This window comes from Cystoisospora suis (genome assembly GCF_002600585.1).
Source record: "Cystoisospora suis strain Wien I chromosome Unknown contig_2573, whole genome shotgun sequence".
Classification (NCBI taxonomy): Eukaryota; Apicomplexa; class Conoidasida; order Eucoccidiorida; family Sarcocystidae; genus Cystoisospora; species Cystoisospora suis.
Genome location: NW_027155371.1, coordinates 74,652 through 100,978, shown reverse-complemented (window position 1 = coordinate 100,978; position 26,327 = coordinate 74,652). Strand labels below are relative to the sequence as shown.

The 26,327-nt window shown below is 52.4% G+C and overlaps 4 protein-coding genes across 4 annotated transcripts in view; 2 read left to right on the top strand and 2 right to left on the bottom strand.

The window, feature by feature from the left end:
• The window catches only part of CSUI_005316 (vacuolar atp synthase subunit), a 4,494-nt gene extending 1,526 nt beyond the window's left edge, over positions 1-2,968 (top strand). Inside the window, exons 2-3 of the mRNA XM_068065493.1 lie at positions 49-1,053; positions 1,923-2,968. Of these exons, the coding sequence (XP_067922542.1) occupies positions 49-1,053; positions 1,923-2,231 (1,314 nt within the window). The 3' untranslated portion in view covers positions 2,232-2,968. The remainder of the gene's footprint in view (positions 1-48; positions 1,054-1,922) is intronic.
• A 1,911-nt stretch (positions 2,969-4,879) lies between these two features.
• On the bottom strand, positions 4,880-17,491 carry CSUI_005315 (pre-mrna processing factor prp3). The gene is made up of 15 exons (XM_068065492.1): positions 15,790-17,491; positions 14,227-14,981; positions 13,663-13,791; positions 12,736-13,002; positions 11,849-11,959; positions 10,556-10,656; positions 9,845-9,909; positions 9,040-9,113; positions 8,733-8,861; positions 8,201-8,278; positions 7,599-7,683; positions 6,999-7,096; positions 6,630-6,689; positions 6,027-6,119; positions 4,880-5,004 (listed from the first exon to the last, which is right to left on the bottom strand). The coding sequence occupies exons 1-15, from the start codon at positions 15,800-15,802 to the stop codon at positions 4,951-4,953; spliced, it is 2,112 nt and encodes a 703-aa protein (XP_067922541.1). The 5' UTR covers positions 15,803-17,491; the 3' UTR covers positions 4,880-4,950.
• Positions 17,332-20,611, top strand: CSUI_005314 (ribosomal protein s12). Its single transcript, XM_068065491.1, has 4 exons — positions 17,332-18,448; positions 18,931-18,976; positions 19,581-19,750; positions 20,274-20,611. The coding sequence occupies exons 1-4, from the start codon at positions 17,742-17,744 to the stop codon at positions 20,392-20,394; spliced, it is 1,044 nt and encodes a 347-aa protein (XP_067922540.1). The 5' UTR covers positions 17,332-17,741; the 3' UTR covers positions 20,395-20,611.
• Positions 20,612-21,447: 836 nt separating this feature from the next.
• On the bottom strand, positions 21,448-26,281 carry CSUI_005313 (n-acetyltransferase family protein). The gene is made up of 6 exons (XM_068065490.1): positions 25,384-26,281; positions 24,855-24,958; positions 24,199-24,301; positions 23,667-23,740; positions 23,104-23,201; positions 21,448-22,389 (listed from the first exon to the last, which is right to left on the bottom strand). The coding sequence occupies exons 1-6, from the start codon at positions 25,563-25,565 to the stop codon at positions 22,264-22,266; spliced, it is 687 nt and encodes a 228-aa protein (XP_067922539.1). The 5' UTR covers positions 25,566-26,281; the 3' UTR covers positions 21,448-22,263.
• Positions 26,282-26,327: the final 46 nt, after the last annotated feature.

Genomic DNA, 26,327 nt, shown 5'->3' with positions numbered 1-26,327 from the left:
CCCTACGTGCTGTTCAGCTTTGTCGTCTTGGCGCTGTGTGCTGGTTAGGTCTTAGAAGTGCGTGGGAAGCGCGCGGTGGTGCAGGTCTTTGAGGGGACATCCGGAATCGACAATCGCCAGTGTCACGCGGAGTTCACGGGGGATGTCTTGAAGATGCCGATCAGTGAGGAGATGTTAGGGCGGGCCTTCAACGGTAGCGGGAAGCCCATTGACCGGGGACCTCGGGTGTTGGCAGAGGAGTTTTTGGATATCAATGGCTGCCCCATCAATCCGCAGTGTCGAGTGTACCCGAAGGAAATGATCCAGACGGGAATATCTGCAATAGACACAATGAACAGTGTAGTACGCGGACAGAAGATTCCTCTGTTTTCCGCTGCAGGTTTACCTCATAATGAAATCGGTGCGCAGATCTGTCGTCAAGCCAGTTTGGTTTCAGGAAAAGATGTGACAGACCATTCTGATGAGAATTTTGCGGTTGTCTTTGGTGCGATGGGAGTGAACATGGAGACAGCCCGCTTTTTCCGTCAGGACTTCGAGGAAAATGGCAGCATGGAGCGTGTCGCGCTATTCCTGAACCTGGCTAATGACCCTACAATCGAAAGGATTATTACGCCACGCCTTGCACTCACGACTGCGGAGTATCTTGCATATGAACGAGAAATGCACGTATTCGTCATTCTGACGGATATGACAGCTTACGCTGATGCCTTGCGTGAGGTCTCCGCCGCCAGAGAAGAAGTCCCGGGTCGTCGAGGCTATCCTGGATACATGTACACGGATTTGTCCACGATCTACGAGCGCGCGGGGAGAGTGGAAGGCAGAAATGGGTCGATCACACAGTTTCCCATTCTTACGATGCCTAACGATGATATTACTCATCCTGTTCCTGACCTTACGGGGTACATCACTGAGGGACAGATCTTCGTTGACAGAGGTCTTCACAATCGACAAATCTATCCCCCAATCAATGTGTTACCCTCTCTAAGTCGTCTCATGAAGTCTGGGATTGGCAAGGGCATGACACGCGAAGACCACCCTCAAGTCTCTGACCAAGTAAGGTCACACCTATGAAAATCTCTCTGTGCATGGTCTGTCTGGCTTCAGACTCTTGGCAGCCGTTTCTAATGCTAACCATGTCTATTTCGGGTGGAAAAGGCATTATCTCAGCAGGTTCACCTGCTGAGGCTCTAAGTCTTCTGGCGGTAAAACTGATTCAACTACAGGAAGCTCGTCTTAGTGGTCGGTCATCACACGCGTGATGTCGCCCTGACGCGCTCATCTAGTTTCCGGTGCTGGTTCGGAGCTCTGACAAGGTCTGTCAAATTTCCCGAGCTTTGTTCGGCGCGTCTGTGAGCTGGCGCACGGAGGGACACCGCATGTCAAACAACACGGTCTCTGTGGATAGACAGACTCGCTGGTGCATATGTTTGAGCCGGCTCGGCTGTACTACCTGCTGCTAGTGGAAGCTGTCTCACTGAGTGTTTCCGAGAGAGCGCATAGCATTCGGGACCCGGGCGATTGCGTTATCTAGATACTGCACTAGATAGAATCACTGAGAGTCGCAGGACATTGTTAAACCATGTTTCCTATCTTTACTCCCATCGGCATGTCTGTGTCTGGGAGCATGTCAAGCTAGCTAGCACGTGAGGATGGCGAAGACAAGAAAGAGGGTTAGCCACCCAGGGAGCAGGGACGGGTAAGGTTCGCTGCGGAAGGGCATGCGTTTTGCACGAGAGAGATGACATTCGACGGGGCTGCCTGTATCGTTCCGTTGTGTCCAAGCTCTGATACAGGACAGTAGCTCCTTTTTGGGGAGTGTCGGTCTTCGAAGTGGCAACATGATTCCTAGCGTGATTGTGTCGTGAAGAGCTCTGACAAAGTGAATGCAAAACGAATTCGCGTTGTGTGCGTGGTGCACTCAGCTGTACGCGAACTACGCGGTCGGCCAGGATACACGGGCGATGAAAGCAGTTGTCGGTGAGGAGGCTCTCTCCCCTGATGATCTGCTTTACCTTGAGTTTACTGACAAGTTTGAGAACAGATTCTTAAGCCAAGGCCCATACGAGAACCGAACTATCTTCCAGTCCCTTGATATCGCATGGGAACTGCTGCGTATCTTCCCGGAGGACATGCTGAAGAAAATCAAGGAAGAAGAACTGCGCAAGTATTATCCGCGTGACAAGTACCTCGAAGAACAAGAAAAGCATGAGAAACGTTCTCCTCCTTCCTAAATGAATTAGTATGGCTTTTCCAAGAACAACGAGACACTACTATAGCTTGTCGTCTGTCCGCCGTCCGTAGAAGAAGGGCCACGGTTCACTACGCATGTCCAACATACGGGCCAGTCGAACGAGTTATGTACGTGAGTGCGCGGATGGTAGTCAGTGGGTGGGTGTCCCATAGGATATAGCCCTGTGATATTACAAGAGTCTAGCGCAGCAGGGAGGAATGATTGTGAGTATTCTGGTGATATGCTACCGCGCGTGGGGCGGATCTGTGAGAGAGGTCCAGGAGAGGGCTGAGGATTATCCAGGTAGGTCCGTGAAGAGATCGGAGTCTTCCCACGTGCAGACCTGTAGTGGCGCTGTCGCGTCTGTCACTCCGTGATCTTGAAAGCGTACTTCCGGGGAGGTGGGCGGTAGCGGCCTGAAGAAGTGTGTCAGCTGCTGCGAAGACGAGCACGTTGAGGTGAAGATGGAGGCAGCAAGTGCGGGTGGCCCCGGGACTCCCATAAGATCCGAGTGATAGTTGATGTCGTTCGCAAGCAAGGTCGCGCTGTGGGCGAGCTGTTGTTGACAGCAAGATTGCTGGCACCCTGGACAATTCGCTGTACTCCTGTCCCCTCTTAGGAGTGCGTGGCAGAGACGTAGTCAAGGTTGTTTTTATTTGCGTACTGGAATGCGCGTACCATGAGGGTACGTTGAGGAGGCCTTGAGTATTACACATCTGAAGGCACTTTTTGTCCAGATTTTTCTTGTGTCCACATTTCGCTGCGGTATAGGTAGCCGTTCTTCTGCTTGCCTGCTGTAGTTGTGCGGTGGTTTGAGTTAGTGCTGCGGCTTGAACTGCTGTGCAGAGGATTGATTTCACGACGGAGTAAAGGTTTCTCAGATGGGAAATCGTGATCAATTCACTTTTTGCTCCCGAGGGGGGATCACCCGGAAACGTGGTTCCATGCGGCTCGTCAACCAGCGGATCGGGTCGCGGCCTCTTGTTTGTGTTGGCCCAGCTGCTCTTTCGAAAAAAAACCAACGTTCCGAGCAAACCGTACGTACAGGCAGGCTTGCAGCTTTTCTTTGTAGTTGAATGGGAAACATCGCGTCGTCAGTAAGTCAGGAAGGCGCGGTGCCTCGGCGTATTCCCCAGCCGCGGAAGAAGGCAGGTTGGGCCGTTCACAGGGGACCCAGCTCTCGCTTAGACGCGGTCACCCGTCTCAGTATACTGTGCAGCCCCTTACCAGTAGGAAGTTTGTATCATGGGTCTGCAACTATACCGACGCTCACAGGCGACCCGACCCAGCTCTCGCTTGACGCGGCCACTCGTCTCAGTTTGCTGCTACCAAAAAAAGCCAACAAAACTCACGCATGGAATCTGTCCGGGTCGGGCAGAGCTACCCAGTTCTGAGCCAATAAGAAAGCCGTCCCCGACTGGGACAAAGGAGCAGCGAAGAGCCTCTAGGCAGGGCGTTCGGACGTGCGCCGACTGTCGGAAGTAGCTTCGTAATCTTTGCCCAACTCCCGGCGTGCGACTCTCATGGAGCGCGACCAGACTCTGCGATAATCCGTCCCAAGGCAAGGTTGAGACGGCTCAGGCTGATCCTTGCGAAACTTCGCCATAGACGCTGCTGGAGTGCCGCCTTTCCTGGCTACCGCAGTCCGTGTGGCATTCCTGCTGCTTCTGTGTATGTACTTCCCGGAACTAGTGCCACCGATTACTGCCTACTGGAGGAGAAGCCCTGCCTTTCCACGTAAACGTGCTTGTCTCGTAGGGGAGGAATGAGTCCTCGAGTGGAAGCCGCAATATACTAAGTGCTGGGCTCAACCGCGTACTGCGCTACCACTTTCTCCGGTCAGCATACAAAATGAGGACAAAATGCACGAGTATTAAGTTCGGGGACACAGTAGCGCGAACGAGTCAGAACCGTGTACCGCAGCGATAAAAAGCATCGCGAAGACACCGTGCTCTAATCGGGGGTTCTAAAGAAGGAAAGGGCTGATGGTCGAGCCTGGTACAAGAAAAGTTCTAGACGGAAAACGCCTGACTAATTTCCACCAGAGCAGGTTCTCTCTTATCCCCTGCCATCGGAGACATACTGGATCCTGCCCAGGAACGACAAAAGCACGTCTCTCCTTCCACTTGTACCGCCGAGTACAGCCGCTTTCTTCCGACTGCGGCAAGGGCGACAACTTCGGTGCTAGACTGGGGTTTCTTCAGACACGACGCAACGCCCGGCCTCATAAGAAAACTGAGAGTCAACACCTTCCACAAGGAACGAGTACTCCCTCGTCAAAGAAAGACAGGGAACCCCCCCTGCAGAAAGTCCGGCTCCACAGAGAACTAAGCACCTGCTCGCTAACCATTCGAAAACCGCGACAGACAACGTAGGGATGCGACAAAAGCGGAGCGAAAACTGTATAACACCCCGCGAGCAGGGCTGAGCACCAGTGAAGTTGTTTCATTTGAAATCAGATGAAACCACCTCACCGCTGCAACCGATCTGTCCCGTTGAGGCATTGTCGCCTTTCAGCACGACTCTGATGGCCGCTGTGTTAGGCACGCGCTACGCAACCAGCAGATGACGACGTGAGGTATCAAAGGCGAAAGTTCCGGTTTCACTAGCAGCAATCCTTGGCAGCTGAAACTGTTACTTTCCCGAGTCGAGTCTCGAAAAGAAACACCTATCAAGATTACGTCATGGCGACAGTAGAGAGAAGCAACGGTGATAACTACCTAAAGATCCTCAGAAGCATCTCTGTATTTTTGTGACATGTCCCAGTAATGCTCCTGCACAGGGCACAAACACGCACACCCACGGCCGGATGCTGATACTCCGGGTAAGTTTCTCTCAGCTGCATATGCAGTCGTGATGAATGCGTGCTATTCCAGCATCAAGGTCGATAGATTACTTGACACCGCGCGCCTGATGTTCTCTCCTTCTCCCACCGTCTCTAAATTGTCTTTGACTAAAAGGCGAAATACGCTTCGACCGTGGCTACAGATGCCATATATGTCTATCAGTCACAGAGTGGGAATCGCTTCGCCTGCTAGTCTATCACACAGCAAAGGCTTGACCGAAGCTCCGGTGTCAGCTGTCCTCATCATACAAACCGATACGCTTTTCTAGCCGAGCCTACTCCTTCTCCTTTTCTCCCGCGCACATACTGCGGTGTGATGTGATTTACAGCGTACCAAACTGTAGACACCGGTACTGGACAAGTAACGAAATCGGCATGACTGGGTCGTCTTGGAGGAAGGAAATGAGTAGGTTTGAAGACAAGAAAAAGCAACACGTAGGATCTACAGTCCGATTGCCTGGATCGCGTTTCTCAGCTGGTGACGTAAGTGCCCAGGAGTGGCTTGATACTACACTACCCGGAACAGAGACGCGAGCCGCGAGCACACATAAAAAGAAGACGGAGAGGTCAGCTGCATTCACACTGAGGTGGTGGCTCCTTCCGCGCTTCGAAGCGACCGCATGCAGCGAGCATACACGCTCAAAACCAGGCGTCCCTACGCTCGGCTGGACAAACAGCACACCTCTCGAGAACACGAGCATTCGTGTCTCTCCCTTTCTGACGCAACCTCAGGTACACCCACATCTGTAGAGGCCATGGACTCACACAGTTCCGAATATTGACACTGTATATTGTTCATGCGTAGATACAGAAGTACACACGCAGACGCGTACTTGCTGTGTAGTGCACGCGTCCAGAGACAAAGGATTGTGCTATCCAGCGTGAACATGAGCACTGCAGGAACACGACCGGTACCCAAGAACATTCCTGAGACATGTTTCGCATTCTTACCACGTGCGCGGACTTGAAAATTTTCCGCCCCTCAACTTGGTCGGGAACCCTATGAACCTTCCAGCCGGAGAAGCTATTGGTGCGCACCGTTCCCTACAACAGCCGCAAAGGAAAACTAAGAAATACCTAGATGGACTGCCCCGCGGCACTCGTACTTCGCCAATGCAGGCAAAGCGACCTACAACGACTGGTGTCGCTACTGGAGGGAAACGACATCCGGATCCCTAGCGGAGAAGTAACATGTGAAGTCAGCGGTAATCCTGAGAGAGCAGGTGTCGGGACTCACAACCGTCAAGAAGCAACAGACACCCTCCAAAGCCGAGGGAGCTGCCTGGATCAAATGAGGGATACGGAATAAGCTACAAGACTACATAGAAACGTCTTCGTTTTGCCTAAGGCGTGACTGGAGCTAAAACAGCTGCACTGTGAGGCTTTAGTCCAGGCACGAGCGGCGAAGGCCGCTCAGATCATTAGAAACTCGGGTTCGTTGGCACTCGGATACGTCAGAGAGATCGCGCTACAGAAAAGGAAAGCCCGAGGAATGAACGTCTGGCGAAGACTCCACACTCTGCCCGACTGCCGTTACACTGCGTAGAAGCGTACCTGCCAGACCAGACGACAGCTGTCGTCTTGAACCTCTGCCCGATCCCCTGCACCATCATCCTGAAACCGCAGAGAAAAAGAGCAGCAGTGATACTTCTTGGAGCTAGGAGATAAACATCAAGGAGTCGATCCCACTTTTGACCTCAACGGTTCATCCTTCCTCCCCTTCGCCTAACTGTCGGGCAATTCAAGAGAATCTCTAAGAGGAACGCTGGGTGCTAACATTCATTGCCAGGATGAAGACGCAGCAATAAGCAAGATCTACAGACGAATCCGCAACACCAGTTTGAAAGTTCTTCGAAGCCCGACGCTTCGTGCTGTGCCCTTTAACTATTCTGTGTTTGGCAAACGAGACGCAAGAATTGATACCTCGTCATCATCATCAGCCGCCGAGCTTCCTTCGACTTCTCTCCACTTGATCCTTCGAAGCATGAGGGCGCGAAAACGTTTTATTGACCGGAGAGAACCTGTGGCAAAACAACAGTGTGTACAGAGAGGCTCTGGAAAGACATTCATTCTCGTATTTCGGTCTTCGCAAAGCATATCTACATGCGGGATCGCGAGGCGAACGCAGCCTCGCGATGACGACGTCGTAGCTACCACCAGCTCTGCCTCCTACACCCATGCCAGTCGAGCACGTTAACACACGGTAGAGATAACAAACAGATTCACGACATACGACTGCGGAGCAAGGACTCGTTGACGAGGGAGTGGACGACTATTCGTAAACATGTCCACGATTCTGATCCTCACATGCGGAATTGAATCTTTCTGTGTCGAATTCTCAAAAAGATAGTACTGCTGTCAACAGCAGACCGTAGACGCTGAGAACTGTAGAATTAAGACAGCGCGAACAATGCACGCTACAACCGATACGGAAGACCGATGGAAACGATAACTTCGTCTTCTTGTCAGATGTCACAGCTCTCCAAGGTCAGTCGAGCTGGAAACACCAACAGTGTAACGAACCTTCCACGAGGACGACACTCTTCAACGAACTCGGGCAGATCACAGCGACGCCCGCGAGGTGCAGCTGCTGAGCATTCATGTCCACCTGCAAGACGAACCAGACGGGAAAGATTTCAGCTAGCTACTGGGAGACATAAACTCTACGGAGAACCATACGTCTCCGCGCATTAAGACTACGCGAAGAGACGCGCCTCGGTGGGATGGCCGCGAGAAACACTGCACAAGGATGCTTAGATTTCTGAGTTGAACAGACGAGTTACGTACGGCAAACAGAGACCAACGCTCGCACAAGAATGCACGACTGTCTCTCCGTCATAGAAGAGCTCGTTTCACCCACCCACGTTGCTTCCCCTCCTATGAAGGAGAATTATCAGTCGGCGCAACACTGCTTGCCAGCCGTGAGATCATAGCACAAGGCATCGGCAGGTCACACACGGCCAATGGAATAGACAGGATTTTATATGCTGTTCAAAAAAGAACTAAGAAAGTGCCATCTGTAAGAAAAGGCTCTATGCATTGGCAAAGCTAGGGCCTTGACTGGGGAGCACATGAGAACCAGAAACCAAGTAACACCGAGACGTACACACCCTCCGAAATCTCACCTTGTACAGATGCCGTTTGTTCGTTAGATCCCGCAGACAGAAGAGAAGAACGTGAAACTCTCCGCTGTTGGGCTTTTTCTGAACAATCATGATCACCACCAGGCAGCAACTACCCATGACGGAACGTCCTAAGTTCTATTCCTGGCGTGTCTCCCCTTGGAAGTGCCCCGATGTGCCTTGACCACACGTGCAAGCAACCGGGTGCAGGCGCACGGAGATGATCAAGAAAGCATTGAATATATGATGTCGCCTCAACATGAGATCCGCCGTACGTACCGCCGCAATGCTGCGTGCATAAGGGATCTAGTTCTCGTTGAAGGTGCTAATAAATAAGATAAAGTGAGAAGCACCCTACTGTCGAACCATAGCTCTGACGTCCTATCGGAACAGCGCGAACATGTCAGAAGAAAGGACCGGACGTACTACTGAATAAGCAGGTGCACCGACTATACTGCATGCTTAGAAACCAGAAACACCTTTTGCCAACGTCCGAAGGGGGATCCTACAAAGTGGAGGCCGCCCCTTCCCTTACCTGCCACTTAGCTACGTGCTTTTTGCTGCGAACTTCAGGTGCAAGCTTGCGGGCTTCATTTCGTGCCTCGTGGTCCTTCAGACGCTTCTCCATTTGCTGTCGCACCTCCCTCTCAACTTTGGACGGGTCCTGGATGACAAACAACCACCCCGGGACGTAAGGAATCAAGAGGAACGGACCGCTAAGCGCGTACGCGAAGGGAGCCCCTTGAACTAAGTACAGACACGCGTAAGGTCACATGGTGATTCACTTTGAAAGGCAGAGACGCTTAGGTTTTACGGCAGTGTGAAGAGGGTTGAGACCATACCGCAACAGCTTGGTCGCCGAGGACTCTCATGAGATTGGTGAGTTTGATTTTCGGGGGTGGGGGAGGCATCAGGCCTGAGAACGACAACAATCGGTGAAAACGGAAGCGGCTTAGATCACGTCCCGAGACAGCCCTGAACAAGCTACCGACAGGCACCATGCTTAAGAGGCGAAGAAAGCCAGGGTAGATCCGCGCAGCTGAGAACGGAGTGAGAAGCTGTTGACTTTTACCGTCGCATTGTTCCTGACAGGGTTTAGCGAACTCATAATGGAAAACGGATTGGAAACTGAAAGCTTCCTTCTCAATGTACACTCAAAAGGCGGCCCACGAGCCGGTTAGCCACACCGTGCTGTTGTCTGCACGCCCTCAGAGGGCACCCGGAAAAGACATCCCCGAAAATAGAGTACCCGGCTTCACGTCGTGCAGACCGACCGTCATTCTCAGAAACTGGCCATCTCTACACTATCAGCCCACTACATAAAAAGGGCTACCACACGGGAAAGAAGAACAAGCGGGACAATCCGTTCCAAGCGGGTAACTCGATGCCACGGAAGAAAACACATGAGTCGCAGGAGTAGCGCATTTCGTAGCGGAGAGAGACAAGGCTGAGAGCTTGAACTACAGCGACAGCCCGTTGGAAGTCGCAGATACATTGCTCTGTCTGTCTGTTTCACCACAGAAGATCTTAAGCACCCTCTAGAAGGCCAACGACTGAGGAACCAGGTACAGATCGACGCGTTCAGTGAGAGACAGAAGTTGACCTTTTTTTTTCTAGGTTCTTCTATGAGTGTTGAGATGTGCCTACCCATGCGAATTTTATCTTGTTTTTCTCGTTCCTTTTCTTGTCTCTTTCGTCTCCTAAGCTTCTTTCTGCATATAACGCATTCAGAAGAGTTCAGAGCTGAGCGGTACACCCAAGCCCACGAGTTTGCTTAGTGCGTTAACAGTCAGAAAACGCACACCTCAAGGCGAAGCCCCTGACCGCGGCAGACTTTGAGTGTCGTCAGCACGAATAGACTAAAACATGAGTGACTTCAACGCAGAGAAACTCATCATCAAGACGGCCCGGTGCATACACTCAGTACATACAGGCAGTCGTTGTCTGTGTCTGTATTACCCAGGACACGAGCATCTTCTCGCACTCCTTTTCGCAGAGCCGCACACGACGCTGAATGCTCAACATGTGCGGTCGGGCGGTCTCCCACAGCCACGCACACTTTGCCATGAGAACCGCCGCGATACTGACTGCCGAGTTGCATGCGAGTGGCCCCCATATATCTGGGCACCCATGAATATACATTATATATGAAGAATCAAGCATCGTGTGAGGCTCTGCAATGAGGAATTGAGAGAACACTCACGCTCTGTGTCGAGACGCAGACAACCACATGAGCCCTTGGGATATTCATCAAGCAAGTCTAGCCCATCCACATTGTGCTTGGCATTGTGCTCGGTACTAGAGCGACTGTGGAAGGGCAATGCACTTTACACAACTCTAAGAATTTTACGACCGTACCTTTCCTGGCGAGTGAGGTACATATTTATAATGACATTCGTCACCGGATCGATCGCGGGCTTCACCGGTACAGGGTGCTCTACCAGGTTGTCTATGGCGTCCTAAGAACAGATAGACACAGCGACGCACCGGCCCAAAGAGAGAACAACCTCAGCACAGGTAAGACGCCCCCCTACTGAGTCCCGGAAGGCAGGCCATTACGAACAAAGTGAGCCCTGGCTGCTGTTACTGGAGAAGAAAACTGCGTACACGTTTACACGATACACCTGGTCGGGCCCTTTTGAAACAGACTGCAGCACGCCACCGTGACCCCCTCTCCCGGGCTCACGCCACCCATGGGTGGGACGAGGCAATGAAGGGTCGGAAACACAGTGAGCTTCAGTGTAGAGGCAAGTGAGAGACAGAGACAACCGTGTACGAAATATTCCCCTAACGACCTGGAGGGATATAAGGCCTGATTGAAAGACAGCACGTCGCACGGACGTTGTATCCTTCCCAGGATAGATCCGTGAACTTGCTGTAGCACACATTGGCTCTTAAACGAGTCACGATAGCCATGCAGTGCAACTGAGAAAAAGCAAAAAGAATACTAAAAGAGAGGCAAGGGCTACAAAGACTGTACGCGTACAACGATATGTTTGTTTCAATGCGCTCCTCTTTTCATCTCACAAATTCGTCTATAGCGTATCATCGCGACAAGGCACGAAACAAGAATTGACCCGTTGCTGGAGCGAAGACACCTACAAACCACATGCGAGAGACCTAGCCACGCTCCGTATTCCTCTGAAAAGCGAAGGCATCTGTCTGCTTTATCTCTCTGACCACAGTCATCCTAAGGAAATCCAAACGTCCTGCGTCGAAGGATCCCAGTGGCTATGAGGAGAACCCATGAAGACAAGCCTGGCTTTCACAGTATTAGTGTGTTTCGTAGAGGACACTGCTACTTGGTTTGAACACTGCTGATCATTCGTTGCCAGAGCATATATACGACCGCTTCTTCCTGGGCTTGTCGTGGACGATAAGAATAGACACCGGTGTCAGTAGCCGTGAGCCCTCAACAAAGTAAGATCACGCTTCTAGCAGGACACACTCCTCCGTAGAAAATGAACTGGACGGCCTCGCCTAGCCCATAGAGACTGAGGATGAATGGGACCCATGCTACTGTATGTAATTCAGGATCTGCATCATTCACCAAACAGCCAGCACGCTTGTCCGGTGTCGCGAGTAGTGTACTGACAGAAGATGCGCGCAGAACTTCTACAGGAGGCACACTCCACGGTCGAGGTGTATTACCTCTTTCAACTCAAACTGTTTTTCTGCTGGGGACTTCTGATCGCCTGAGCTCGCCGGCTTAGCAACAACAAGCGCCGCATCCCAGGGCTCTATATTCGGAACTTGAGGTATCTGTAAAGAACAAAGAAGTACGGTCCGTGCATTTCAGAATTTGTACAGCTGCACCTTCAGTCAACTGGAGGTCCTTAACCAAGACAACTCACTACGCTGCTAGTGGTCGCTCTAGCTCTTACCAGGCAGTGAATATGCGAAGGCCCCACACCCGATAAGAATGATGAGGAAGACAACGGTACTCAAACACCTAAGTGGTCGGTGACCTTAAGAGATTGCGGACATAGGGGACACACCACTCCTACCGCATACATAGAGTTATTCTTGCCGACAATCTCGCACAGATCAGAATAAGCTTGCCTTTCTTCGAGATAAGCATCTAAAGTATCTAAACGCAAGCATTCTTACAAGAGCGGCGGGCGCTCTTCTAAAGAAACCACTTTGCCATTTATCTCTCGGCTGACAGGCAAGAAAAACAAACACTTTAGCCACCGGATTTACGGTTGAAGCTACTATCGATGCAGAGTGTTCCCTTAGAGTCGTTCTTGTCGTCGAGAGACACAGGTAACTACTCCAATGCTTGCGAGATTGTCAGGAAGAACAATCCTGTGTGACGGCGCGGAACAGAAGGGCAAAGTGTGAGGCCTTTCCCGCTGCATGTACTTATCAAAGGCTGCTGGAGATGGTGTCAGTGCAGAGCCTCGCGGGATACTCGGCACGCCAGAGGGTCTGGAAAGCGGTGTGAAATCCAACAGGGAAGCGAGACCTTAAAACAATGCCCGCTCGTCTTTTTGACCAGCGTGCCAGACATCCAGAGCGAGAAGCCCCCCTCATACCCAAGCCTTCGCAAGGAAGTCAAGAAGTCTTTCCTCTTCCTGAACCTGGGGCTTGATGTCTTCCCCACTGCCTAACTCGTTATCTGTCGCTCCAGGTTCTTTTTTCGCCGACCCGGGGGACGCTCGCTTGACCGCTCCTTGCTCCTTGGCCTCTCGGGCAAGCTTCTGTCCCGCTTTTCTCTCGAGCATCTGCTGGTGTTCAAGCATCTGCTGTTCCTGTCGTATGTACCTCCCGTCTTCAACGAACTCAAAAGCCTTACGCTTCCGCTGCACAAAACCCATAAACTCTCAGTGTGTTCGATACACTTCTTCGGAGTAGGCAACCAGAGTCTACCCGGTGCTGGCGACCTGATAGAAACTGAAGACAGAAAGCCCCCGGTACCGAGGAAAGAGACTGCGTTCGCAGGAAGCAAGCATCGACCACGCAGTGTGCTTGTCTGCCCTCAGCACTCCACCCAGAATGCAGTCAATCCATATACCCGCGTCATCACACCGCAAAACGCTGATGCCGAAGGGTGCTTAGACAAAACATATCGTTTGTTTCCCGCCTTTTATTGACAAGGCGAATACAGGGGTATACCTGCCCATGGAGGATTTCCATGCAGCGGCGACCGTCATGCAGGCAAAGCGATCTGCTGTAGCCTCTTCCGGCTACAGAGGAAGTCACCCAAGTCTCTCCAATCACTTCAAGTGGCTGGTCAACCGTCTGGAGAGCGACGGACGTCGTACAAGATAGATCGCAACCCACTCTGTGTGCGAATGCTGCTGCACGTCTCTTCTCCTCCGAATATTTCATCAGAATGTGTGAAAGCCTCAGGTGTATACATGCTTAAATGACAACACTGCGTGAACTTTGCTATGCAGGGAGACATGATAGACGGTGCCGGTTCCAGTGTGTCACCGTAGGAGAAGACGAAAAAGGCCTACCTTGCTACGGGCAGTCTTCACCGGAATAGAAGGATCGTACCATTCGGCTTGTGTAATGTCTTCGAAAGCTCCCGTCCCGGCTCCCAAGCTTCCCCCGATGCCAGAACCGAGCTGCTTGGCGTCTTCTCCCTGTAGCACGATCGAAAAGGCAAAAAGAAAGATCATAATGCCTACGGACGGTCCAGGCGAATACACTCAGAAAACAAAAACACGTACCAGTGAGCGCGAAGAACAGCGACGGTTAGCAGGCCTCAAGAAACGATATCTCCTGTCTCCTGTATGTGAGGAGCGACGTGTGGCCACCTGGTCGCGCGTATACCTATAGATGCCTATGCGGCGCAGTAAATGTCGAATGGCGACGCCTTGCGCTCATAGTGCCTCAGGAGATGCATGCTTTAGAGAAAAAAAGAGACTTGTAGCGCCGGGGTCAATACAAGGCTGTAGCGTCCAAGCTGCCAGTTTCTCGCCTAACATATATACAGGAAAAACACGAGGTGAACTCCGAATGAACGAGGAACGAGAACGGACGGGTCCTTATGTTTGCGGCTTGACTCGGTCTCTCACCCGAGCCTCGATTTTGGCTCTCCGGTTGATCTTGAGATCACTATGGACCACCATCTTAAGAGGAATAACCTTGCCCTCTTCATCGACCTCTCGGCCAAACTCATCAAACCGGAGCGGCCTAGGTCGAGCCTTTAACACAGCAGCCTGCTTCTCCTTCTTCACTTTCTCGGCTGCCTCGGCCTCAATCTTCCGGCGCATCTGCTGTTCTTTGACAAGCATGAAAATCTGCTGACGATGACGATCCTCTGCACCTAAATCTGCTACTATAGAGGGTCCCCCTCCAGGAAAATCAATAGAATTGCCATTCTGCGTCCCTCCTAGAAGAGCTCGCAACGTCAGGGGTGCTCCAGTCCCAGCGTTCGTCTCTTCCACTGCACCTCCACCCACGACACTTCCTCCTGTTCCAGTCGATGCTCCCGCAACGGCTTTGGCCCTTGCAGCTGCCAGGGCAGCAGCTGCAACGGCTGCAGCAGCCGCGGCTTCACTCCCTGCCTTTGTTTCTGCAGCTACTGCCGCAGCTGCAGGTCCTTGGGGTCTTGCAATTTGATGTTGCTTTAGCCTTTCCTGGATTTCTCTCTGCATCAAAGCTGCTTTCTTTGCCTTCTCTAACGCCTCACGGGCAGCAGCAGCAGCTTGCTGCAGGGAGAAACCTAAAGACGGAAGAGCTGGTTTTGCGGGAGAAGCCTCCACAGCAGCACTCGTTGACGATGAACTGGACGCGGCGGTTGAGGGCCCCGGCGCCGGAGTAGCTGGCACTGCCTGAAGAACCGGAGAAGACAAGGCTGTGCCAGAATCTGAAAATCTACTGAGCATGAAAGGAAAATCCCGGAGAAAAGCAGACTGGATGAGAAGCTCCACATATAACATGTGCCACCCCGCTCTGTGATAGGTGTACACATACTCAAGCATAAGACCCGAAGGACATACACAAGGCGCAGAGGGTGTCGCCTGCAGCTAGATAACCTACCCCTCTTGGACTCAAAGAAAAAGTCAAAGTCACACGCCATAACCTGCCACGACCTGAGACAACTGAAACCAGAAGTCTTGAGCCAGAGACCCTCGCGTGCAGCCTCTGAAAAAAGCCCCAATACCTGCCCTCAAAGCTCGTGCTTGCAGCAGTGCTTGAAAAACAACCGGCCGGCAAAAAAGGCCTGTCTCCCGCAACATCCTGTGTTACCTACACCTACATGCACAGTTAGAGACACTGCATAGCTCTTGAGAGCGCACAAAACCAAAGCGAATACACAACACCTGAGAATCCTAAGTGGCCAGGCGGATAGATCCGGCACAACCTGCCGGCTGGAGTAAGCAGTGACTCCGCAATCGAGATCTTTACTTAGAGCACGAGGGTCTACGGCATCACATCGATTTTGAGCTAGAACATAGTCAAGCCTCGTGAGCTCCTTCCTCTCAACCTTAATATCACGGGTATCCCCGCGGCGGCCCTGCTGCGCAAAGAGAAGGTATGAAGAGAGCCTCTACCGCAAAGATGGTCTCAGGCGGGTGGCTAGAGATACGCGTTGCAGTCATTCTTATTTGCTCACACCAGTGAAATACGCTTACCATCTCCCCCCATCTCGACGCGCGCGCTTTCTTCACCCCCGGTTCAGCGCGCGCCGGAGCGGCCGCTCTCACGGCATCGGTTGTGCCGTTCTTCTCGTTCTCGCCTTCCATTCTTTAATTCCCCGAGTGTCTTTGGTGTAGAAACAAGATCACAATAGATGGTCCCAAGTGAAAATTCAGCATGAACCGATCCTTTGCGCTCTCGCAGTAGCTGTCCCTTGCACTCTGTCAGGAGACGTTCACTTAGTTCCGGAAGAAGAGGCTTCTAGGAAAGGGAGGCGCTTGCCCGATGTCACTATTCATATAAGTGGCTGTGGTGAGGCATAACAGAACGGAGACGAACGCACTGAGAAGCTTCTATATGGCGAGCCATGCTTGATGGAAAACAAGGATGGCACACGTCAAAAAGCTAGAGTGGAGTACTTTGTCGCATCGACTGGTACTCACGGGGCGAGAGAGAAGGAAAAAGAGTGTTGCGAAAGAGAAAGGGTTGACAAAGCGGATTTCCGTGACGGAGTTAGCCTCGGAGAAGTGCTAAGTACCCGTCAGAGAGAAGCGCTCAACACGCAAGTAAGTCGGCAAAATCTGCCGCTCGGTCAGAATACTGACGTCTCGGCCATCATTGCTGCTGCATCCGTGCAATCGACAATATCGACTGCTCGGCTCACAAACCTGCTGGATTGTGCGAAGTGTCGCCCTCTTGTGGGAAAGAAACTACCCACGTGTTGACATCAGACCCCCGTGAGAAGAGGACACGGGGTACACAGCAAGAAAGACGTACAGAAGAAAAGAAAAGACGTGCTGGCTGGCAGAAGCCGCAGAAAAACAGACGGCAGCAGGGGGGTGCCCAGCCACCCGCAGTGACTGGCAGAAAGACTATCGGCTAGTTTCTGAAGAGCCAGTGCCGATACCTGGTGTTGGTCCCGCTGGCGAAAAGAGAGATCAGAGGGAGGCAGCAAGACAACTTCACAGTAGAGGCCCGTTGCAGAAGTGTCCTGAAGGTGGATGTAGTTCAAGCCTCGCGTCCTTGGAGAACGAGGAGAGCACGTCACGTCACTGTAGTCGCGGCACTGAAAAAAAAGAAGTCTACGACGTGAGCAGTTCTATAGTGCCGCGGCTGTGCCCCAACGTGGGGGTGTCAGATACCGCTGAAGAAGGGCCGAAGAGCAGGAGAATCTCCCTCTTGTTCACGAACTGTAGAGAACGAACTAGACGCGACTCCTTTCCGGCAGCAGAGGCCTCTGACCAACCATGACCCAAAGAAAGAGGAAAGAGGTGCGAACGCCTCAAGAAGCAGCGCAGCTCGAGAGCTGCTAAGCGGAGAAGCTTGCAGGCGATATTTCACGCTAAGTTGCTGAGAAGCAGATGGACGCATGCGTCGTCATACGAAGAAATGACTGATAACCGCAGAAAGCGAACGAAGACAACGACAAAACACATAGCGATCCCCACAAGCGGAAAGCATCTGACAATTTGTGTGGCTTCCAGACTCAGAAAAGGTGTGGAACGTCTCCTCAGCTGCCAATCCGTTCGGGGCTATATGCCCCTCGAGGTCGATTTCCCATCAGGCTATCAAGTTCTTGAATTTGTGGATGCATGCAAGAACAAGAGAGGAGTCGTGTGCTTTGCAGTAACCTCGTGGAAAGAGACATTCCAATTCTGGAGATCGAGGCATGTTGCGGCGGCACCCCGTTCCTCGAATGTGTAGGGTCTGATGTCTCCAACGCTTCGGTCAGGTTTCCCGATTTCTTGTCTTGCCATGGGCGTTGTTCAGAGTCCGGAGCTTGCTGCGAGAGTCCACTTCCGCCAACGGGCCACGCAACTCGTCACCGATCAGCCGTGTCATCAGTTGCGCGTGTGTCCTTGGTTCCCAGGTATGTCGCTGGGATCGAGCTGACGCATATTGCTTAACTTCCAGTCTTTTCTAGTTTTCTGGCCGAGTGCAGAGCAGCATGGCCTTGAATATTCCCTCCCCTATCCGAGGCGCTGCGCTTTTCGTCACCAGCGCTGCATCAGGCTGTCCAACAGTCTTGAGTGAGACACCGAAGCGTTCTTCCAGGCTTGCCAATCTCCCGACAGCTTCTTCAATTTCTCTGTGCCCCTTCCGACCTCGATGCGTAGACGAATGTAGGAAGGGTTTTCTCGGGTTATGGAGAAAGTCTAGGTATGGGGTCAGTCCACACGGACAGTCCAGCATTCTGAGAGGGATTTCTCAGCCCTTCTCAGAAGATACTCCGGGCTCTTTCCGTCGTGGCTGGCTGCCTCACGGGCAAGTCGCGACAAAAATCCTCTCCACTGCAGGGCAAACTGTAAGCGCGGAGGAGCTTTCTATTGCATCTTCCGGCTCAGTAACTGGTACGTCTTACTCTTTTACGCTCAATAGTGATTTCTCTTTTTCTACGTTGTCCGCGTCCTGCGCTTCCTCTTCGTCCCATCTCTCTTCCACACCTTCAGGGGCTCTTTTCCGCCCTTCTTCTTCTGCGCTCCCTCCGACTACCTGCGCTCTTCGTTCACCCACCTTTGGCATTTCTTGCTCTGGATCTGCCTGCGTGCCCACCAAGGATGCACGGAATTTCTCAACCCGCAGCATCAGCGGCAGGCTTTTCTACAAACGCCGGCCTCTCCAGGTTCCCAAGTTGAAGCCGCCCAATGTTCGTAGGTAAACAACTCTTTTCCGCACTGGACAACTGCGCTGCCGCAGCTGCAAGTACCTTTGGTATACGTCGTCTGGATGTTGGTAAAGCGATTCGGATTGCCTGGCATCTTAAGTGCGTGTGAGCACTCGACTCGTGTCTGCTCTGGAAGAGGTTGTGCTCGGCTCTCTGGTGGCTTTTCTACAGGATTGGTGAAGTGAGCAATCGACTGTTCGCAGGAGACAGACTGTATCTACGTACCACGTTTTCTTGAACCTGAGTGTACGCTTATGGTTAGGCGTGAAGGCGTGTTCCTCGAACGCTCGGCAGAAACGTATGGGTAAGTGCGTCTTCCTGCCTGAGCATGTCTATCTCTTCAGTTCGTTCCTCTAATCTACGCAGGCGCAGCGTGTATGTGTGTATTTCCGGACAAGCCTTTTGGCCAAGCAGCTGCGTACGCCGCCTGTGAGGTTACGGGTTCTGTTTTCACTCGTTCTGTTCCGTTCAGCAAGTGGCTTGAAGGAGCTCCACAGAAGAAGGGAATTTGTGTCAAGGTAAACACACGACATCTCGTTGCTACAGTAGCACGGCATTCTCGGTGTCATCTTCCGGAGTGCAGCAGCTGTTGTTAGACGCGCGTTTCACGGTTAATCATTTTTTTTCTTCGAGCGACGCTTCCTCCCCCCCCCTGGCACGAGTCATCCTTGTAGACAGACTTCGCCATGGATAGCGTCATGAGAGACTCTCTACCGAAGGCGGACACAGAATTTTTGCGAGATATCTCGACGCGAGCAGCGAGGTGGAGAACATGGCTGCACATCGTTTCCTGGAAATGGGGTGAGGCGTTCGTGATGTCATTGGTTGTCCGAGATCAGCAGACTCTCTACGCGGGTGTTGGCTGAGACACAGTCATTTATGTAGTAGGGACAACTCTCGCTCTGCATATATATATATATAAACAGACACCGTCTCTCCGTTCCGGAGGTGATAAAGATGATGTTGGCATATGTGTATATGTCGCTTCGTCTACAGATAGCAGGTGTAAGTATTTGTGTACTGGACAGCATGAACATACATATGCCCTCTCTCCGGCACTCGCGGGGTGGCACGGCTACAGTTTCCCCTTATAACCGTGTGGTATGGTTCTTTTATCAAAAGGTACGGGTCCAGACACCCCGAAAACCGAATTCTGGGCTTCGTAAGGTCGCGCGTGTGCGACTCAGCACAGGGCGAACAGTGCTTGTGTATATCCCGGGAATCGGGCACAACCTCAATGTCCACTCCGTTGTCCTTGTGAGAGGAGGGCGATGCAAGGACGTTCCTGGATGGTAAGTGCCTTTCTCCTCAAAATTCTGATTTGATCAGGTCCTTTGGCTGAAATGCAGAAGTAGCGACTTAGCAGACCTGATCTTTTCTTGTTGGCCAGTGTTAATCTCGATATCTGTATCCTACTCTGGAGAGTTCTTCATCTGTGTCGTCTGAAGCACTGGACATCAGACAAGCCACAAGCGAATGCCCTTTGCTTTCGAGCTAAATTCAGATGGTAGCTCTTTTGATCTGTAGATTCGTTCATCGCTGTTCACTTCTCTGAAAACGGAACACCGCTGTTTTTGAGATGCCGCGTGGAGGACGGAAACGCCAGGGTTCGAAGCTCCAGTCAACGCCCGGACCGTACGAATAGATTTGGCGACATCCGAATACCACAGGACGGAAACGGAGTGAAGATCGGACTTTAGGCCCACAGTGCGTCGCCCCGGTGACGCCTAAGCTATTCAGTCTCAGACCATTAACTAACGCGGTAGGAAGGGTGTTTGTTCTACAACACTTCGCGGCTCAAGCAAGTATGTGCAGGTGCGTCTATCTGTTTTTTTGCCAGCAACTACAAAGCGGTGAGGGGCGTGGCCGATTTGCTTCCTGTAAAGAACCGAGAGAGGAAGAGATCCAAGTATGGGGTGAAGCTTTCTGCAGATAAGAAGGAATGGCGCCTGCATCGATGGAACAACAAGCATCTAACGGTAGAGGAAGACCGCGAGTACTTCAACCGGTTCAAGTGGATGACCTGGAAAGACGAAGAAGGTAACATGCGAACAGGGCCTCTTGAGGACGACGAAGAGGTTCCGAGAGACGTGCATCTCTTCAATCGATGGTACCGACTCAAAATGCAAAGGGAAGGTGGGGGAGGGAAATGAGTGTACATGACTTATTGTAGAGGTGGTTTTCAGATTTTAATTTTCCTTTCAGAATCCTCTTCAGAATCCCAAGCGGCCCACTCAGAGACAAGAAGAGGGCGGTGTCTGATAAAACAACTCTAGGGACGCAACCTGCGGCTACAGGGCGTAGTATTGCTCACGCGGAGGCTCTCTCCCGGTCAAGAACGGGAGGCGCGTGCGCCTTTTTGGCTGCACGTCCGAAAAGAAAAGCGATTCCCTCAGCCCATCTGCTGATCGAGTGTCCTCGTTCGTTTGTCCGTCTGCTCGTCAGCCACCTCTGAACTGATCTGGAAGGCGAGCAGCGACGACCCCTCCCGGTCCAATGATCTCTCGCTCACCGAGTGCTGAATAGCATTCAGCTGCTCCATAAAGCACGCACGTATTCCGGAGAAAAAGGCTGACAAGGGAGTAGTACTGATAGTGGGCTTGTGACAGCAAACAAACCAAGCAGCCCGCTGTGTTCGTACAAGCGGCTCACCGATAGCCGGCCGTTGCCTGCTACCCAGAACTGTAGTTTCATGTATCCACTCTAGCACTAACGCTGTTGCTTACTGCACCGCAGCAGTGCGAAGTGGGCCACATTCAGGGCCATGCTGCGTCGCTCTGCGGCGGTCCCTCGAGGACTGACAAATCCGTTTCCACACGAGGTGGGGCCTGGCTGAGTCCACTGTCAAATTGGCTCTGCTTCGGAAGCTACATGGGGAAAGTCAGTCTGTGAAGGGGCGCCACTCTTTGGACAGCACGCCGAGAAAAATGTCCTCTTCCAGAATAATAGTGGTTACACGGAACAAGCACCTGGGATGTACAGACGAGGGCTTTGGAGTAGTGATGCTTCCGCTACCAAGCCACTTTCTGCCCCCCCGACAGCACCGATGCCTCAGCATCTAGTTTTCCCGTCACCAAGGAATGAGTGAAAGAAAAGACACCTTCGAGATGGCGGTGGTGAACATGGACCGCTCCGTTTAAGGAAGCACGGCGGCTTGCAGCCCCACTACGCCTTCCAAGGAAACGGCGACGAGCTGGCACCTGGACAGCTTCGCGTCAGCTCATTCCTTTCCGAAGACACGCACAGGATTCCTCAAGCGCACGTGAGGTCGACACTCACTTTTCTCTCGGGCGGTGCCGTCGGCATCCCAAACCAGAACAATGGATAGCACTGCCAAAAGCTGCAGATACCGTCCTATCTGGTGCTGCGGAGGCACGGCACTGGAACAGACCGAGCGGCGGGCCGATAACCTTTTCGCAGCTTTTGACTTTTGGAGAAGGGCTGTGTGCTTTTACATTATTTCCTCCCAGCACTCGGCTGGTCCGCGGCCACGAGACAAGGAGAGAGGGCAGAAGCACGCACTGCAAGAAACCAGGCAGTCCTTAAACGTCTCTCGGCACCTACAGTCGCCAGGAGTGTAGAAGGACCGAACCGAGTCGCTGCAATACTTCAGGTGTAAGTGGCGCGCAACAAGAGAGCTCTGAGAAAAGTGCAGCGGCTGCTCCACACGGTTCGCCCGTAGTGGGCCCCAGATACAGCTACAGCAGAAGTTCACATTGGGCGTCAGAACAGAAGCATACAAAGAATACGGGGCTGACTGAAGATGCTGCCATGATCTGTTCGCCAGATGGAGGTCTCGATGGTGTCACCGCTTTTTCTTTTTCTTCCCAGCAGAACTGGCGCTGCCTGTTCCCACCGTGCCTGGCTTTTGACTCGGTGGTGGCTTGGCATCTCCCGCAGTTTCTTCCGCTTGTTTGCAGCCTTCTGTCTCCTGATGCAAACGCAGAAAGTCGCGGGAGCGATGAAGTGCGCAGCCACGCGTTGCTGTCTCATCTTCTCTAGAGTGAAGCCCGAGTTGTGGTGTTGAGGCAAGCTCGCGTGTCTCGAGAAAAAAGCCCGAGCGCCGTCCCTCACAAACTGTTCCGGTAGTGCACGGTGTCCACAGGCTACAGTCCGTGCAATGAAAATCCAAGACATCCTTTCATCAGTGACCGACGCAGTCGTTCTGCAGTCAGTGGACTATACTCCTAGACCTGTCTGTCACCGCATGCGTGGTCTCCATTTGTCGGCTAGACTGTGACGGAGCCAAGGTTTGAGGGCTGTGTAACGTCTGTATCTGCTGATTAGAACACTTGCCACAGTGAACTCAAGGTATCTCTAACGACGGGCAGCTATAATGTCTGGGGTGACTAGGGATCGACCAGAGCGGTTCGCAGTATGCACGCTGACAAGCAATACAGCCTCTGCTATGTTCACGGACAGATCTGTGAGGAGCTGAGAGCTCGAATCTAAGCCAGCAAACGCGGAAGCACTGTATGCGTGCCTATGCAACGATACTCCGTTCTCCTACATCGTACGAACTTCCCTGGAGGCCTTCGCTGGCCGTATGCCTCACAGGACAGCAGCGAAACGCTGCACAGCTTCGGCACTACAGTCTGCGTGGATAATCTTATGTGGATGTCTCAAAGACTCCGCTGACACTTACAGCTGTCGCGTCCCTTGCCGCCTTTCCTCCGACGTCTGGAGCACCTCCTCCAGCGTTTTCTGTGAAACCCTTTGCCCCCTTCTTCGCGACTCGTTTACCTGAGGAAAGGCAGCATCAACACAAACCCCATGTTCAGCTACGCGAAGCTCAGTACTTGCGTAACGTCGAAGGACAGACAGGCGACTGCACAAATAAAAAACCAAGCCGCCCCGCTCCGCTGCTTGTTGGACATCGTACTGAATGCACAGCGGGGCTCTGAGCACGCGTTCCGACCTTACTCTTAGGAGGGTTTAGTATTTAGAAAAAGAGGATGAGTCCCCGCTAAGCAAGCCCACCCGGGCAGCTGTGGAGCTGGCAGCGTAGACTCCTTCTCGTCGCGTGTCCGAAGCAGCGTATTACCGCCGGTACCCCCCTGAGAGCAGCTTCGTCCATATAACGCTCTCTCCGTGGGTCTGTCTATCAAGGAGAATGCTCCCTCACCAGTCACGCCTTTATCGTTCAAATTTCTTGCCCTCGAGCCCCGTTGCTCGCAAACTCGATTCCGACCAGTGCATATTCCTTACCGTTATGGAAGTAATTCCTCATGCTGAACGCGTCCTCCTTGTCGGCGTAGTACTCCTTATCCACGTCATGAATCCTAAAAAAAAACAAAACCTCCGAGCACCTCCCCGAGGTGTGTCGCCGCGTGGAAGAGTCTACGAGGAGTTGTGCGGAAAAAAGAACGTGTCCACACGCAGGCACGGTCGTATATAAAGCTGCCACGCTCACACCCTCCTCTGTGAATAGAAGCACACTGTAGTTCAGTATATCACACCCCCCATTTATGACGTAGGGTTTCGACTAGAGGCTCAGACCACTTGTATGGTAAGCACGAGTGGCTGTGGTAAGTCCTACCGGGAGAGAAATCATGGTGAATTACTGCGTTCTCAGCCTGCTTCTGTTACCGGCTGCCTTGCCTGAAACTGGACTACTCACCTGTTACCTCTGAAAGTCCTACGGATGTGACTCTGCGTGACTTTAAACAGAAGAAGTCGCGAGCAGGATATGGCACACGACAACGACTATCCTACAGACGCCCAGCCCCTCGCGTCTCACCGGTAGCCCAGGGTGTGCTTATACAAGGAGTAGGCCGCACGGTTGGTTACGCGTACGTGCAGCGAGGCGTAGTCAACGTCGAACACCTCCTCCATTGCTTGTTCTGAGACGGAGGGAAAAAATGGAATCAAATTCCATACATCGTATACGCGGGTTTGCTTGCCATTCTTAGCCAAACAGAGAGCAGGTTACAGCTGTCGACCGAGTGACCGGACAAGCGCAAGATACATAGATGTTCCACGCCAGCACATCGAGAGACAAGTTCTAGCACATCAATAACCTGAAAAACTGAGGTCTCAAACCGTTTTGGAAAGAAATAAGCAATGGTCAGTCAGCAACATCAAGTTGGGCAGTACGCGTGTACCAACAGAAACAGAGACTGCTAAGAGGTATGGTTAAGAAAAATAATCTCTTTCACGAGATATTGTCTACGTATCCACCGTGTCCTGGAACCAAACCAAGACTTCAGACGACTGTCGCGCAAGCACAGCTGACTCCACACGTTCTCCCACCGACTGCTGTCACGCTTTACTGTTTTCAGTGAGCCATGACACTCAACCTCCACAGACTGTCAGATCACACTCGTAGAGGGCAGAGGGACCTGGAAAAGATTCTCTCCTTTCTTATGCCGCATAAAACCAAGAACACAATCTCACGTGTCATTTTCATTAGCTTGGACGCTAGGCCCAGCTTGCGATTCTGCCGAAGAACTGCCACCGAAGTAACATGTCCGTGCCGGTCTGAGGGGTCATCTTCTTCCCTGTGAAGTCCACCACCACAAAAGAAAAACCACGGGCTCTCCTATTCACATGTTTCAGCCACGGACGAATGTATCTGCGTGCCTAATACCATGTAATGGTGCCGTGCGAAGAGACACCGCCGCAGCAGGGTGAATGCACAAACTTCAAGCTCGGGGACAGGCCGCGCAGTTATATGCAAGCCGTCCTTGTAGGAAGGCTGAGTTCAAACGGCGCCCGGAGGTGCCGTGGTTTTTCACTACGGTTCTTGGCGCCACGAATGATGCACGAGCCGGCGAACCTATCGGTGACTACGCTAGAAGTCACCCGGCAGTCGGAGCAAATTCCTCGGACACCGCCGCGAGAGGGCTGTCTCTTTTCGGCGTATGGATCGGTGGGGACCGTGTGTGCGTGTTAGTCCGGAAAGGTCTCCGGGAAGTTCGCTCACAGCTTGGCGAGGACATAGCCCACGAGCTTCCCCGTTGCATCGTGGGCAACGTTGACAAGCTGGGGCCAAGAAACGGCATGAAAGAAGTAATATTTCATAACATAGTTCTCCGGTAGATTAATCAGGTTAGCATTTTGGATCGCAAAAAGGTCGAAGACGTCGGCCCTGCGGAGTGTCGCCATCTCGAATAAATACCGAGACGACAGGGGTAGGGTGAGCACAAGACAGAAGAGGGAACGGCAAGGCACGGTACATCGACGCCACCGATCGCGGCTATCAGGTGCTCCTCGAATTCGCTTGTAGACTCGAATGTCCGGGGCCTCGTAGGATACACTGCAAGCCGGTAAACCACTGAATTAACTGCAAGGGAACATGTGCGGCGAGACCTGCCCCCTGGAAATCCTCGGAAGAAAAGCACGAGACTGAGAAGAAGAGCTCTTCCGCCGCTGTGTCTCCGTCCCTTCACAGAAACCGCCGTTGCCGCTGGCAAGAGCAACTTCAAGAAGAGAACGGAAAGAGGGGAGGTATCTGTGGCCCAGCAAAGTCACGAAGCCACAAGAGCAAGGTGTAACCGAAACCTCTAAACCGGTAAGGTAGACGGCCCCTCGGACGTCCCAACGAATGCGGGTCCTGCCCCAACCATCCGAAGCGGCGGGTTCCGGAGGGGCGAAAAATGGGACGTGATTTGTACACCTGATGGACAAATAAAGTAGCAGAGCCCAGTCCGTAACAGAAAGCAAGAGAAAAAGAGATTCAAGCTTTTCCCAGAAGCCGGGAACGTGTGTAGTGTAAGGCTCGCCCGTGTTATCACTCGCAGAACATTGAAGATCACTGCAAAGTTGAAAGTTTTCAGTGCAGCCAATCCGTTGCCAGAGGAAACCTTCGCTAACGGTTTGCGTGCGAGTGTTCGTCACATTTACCACGTTGAATTCATCTTTTCTTTT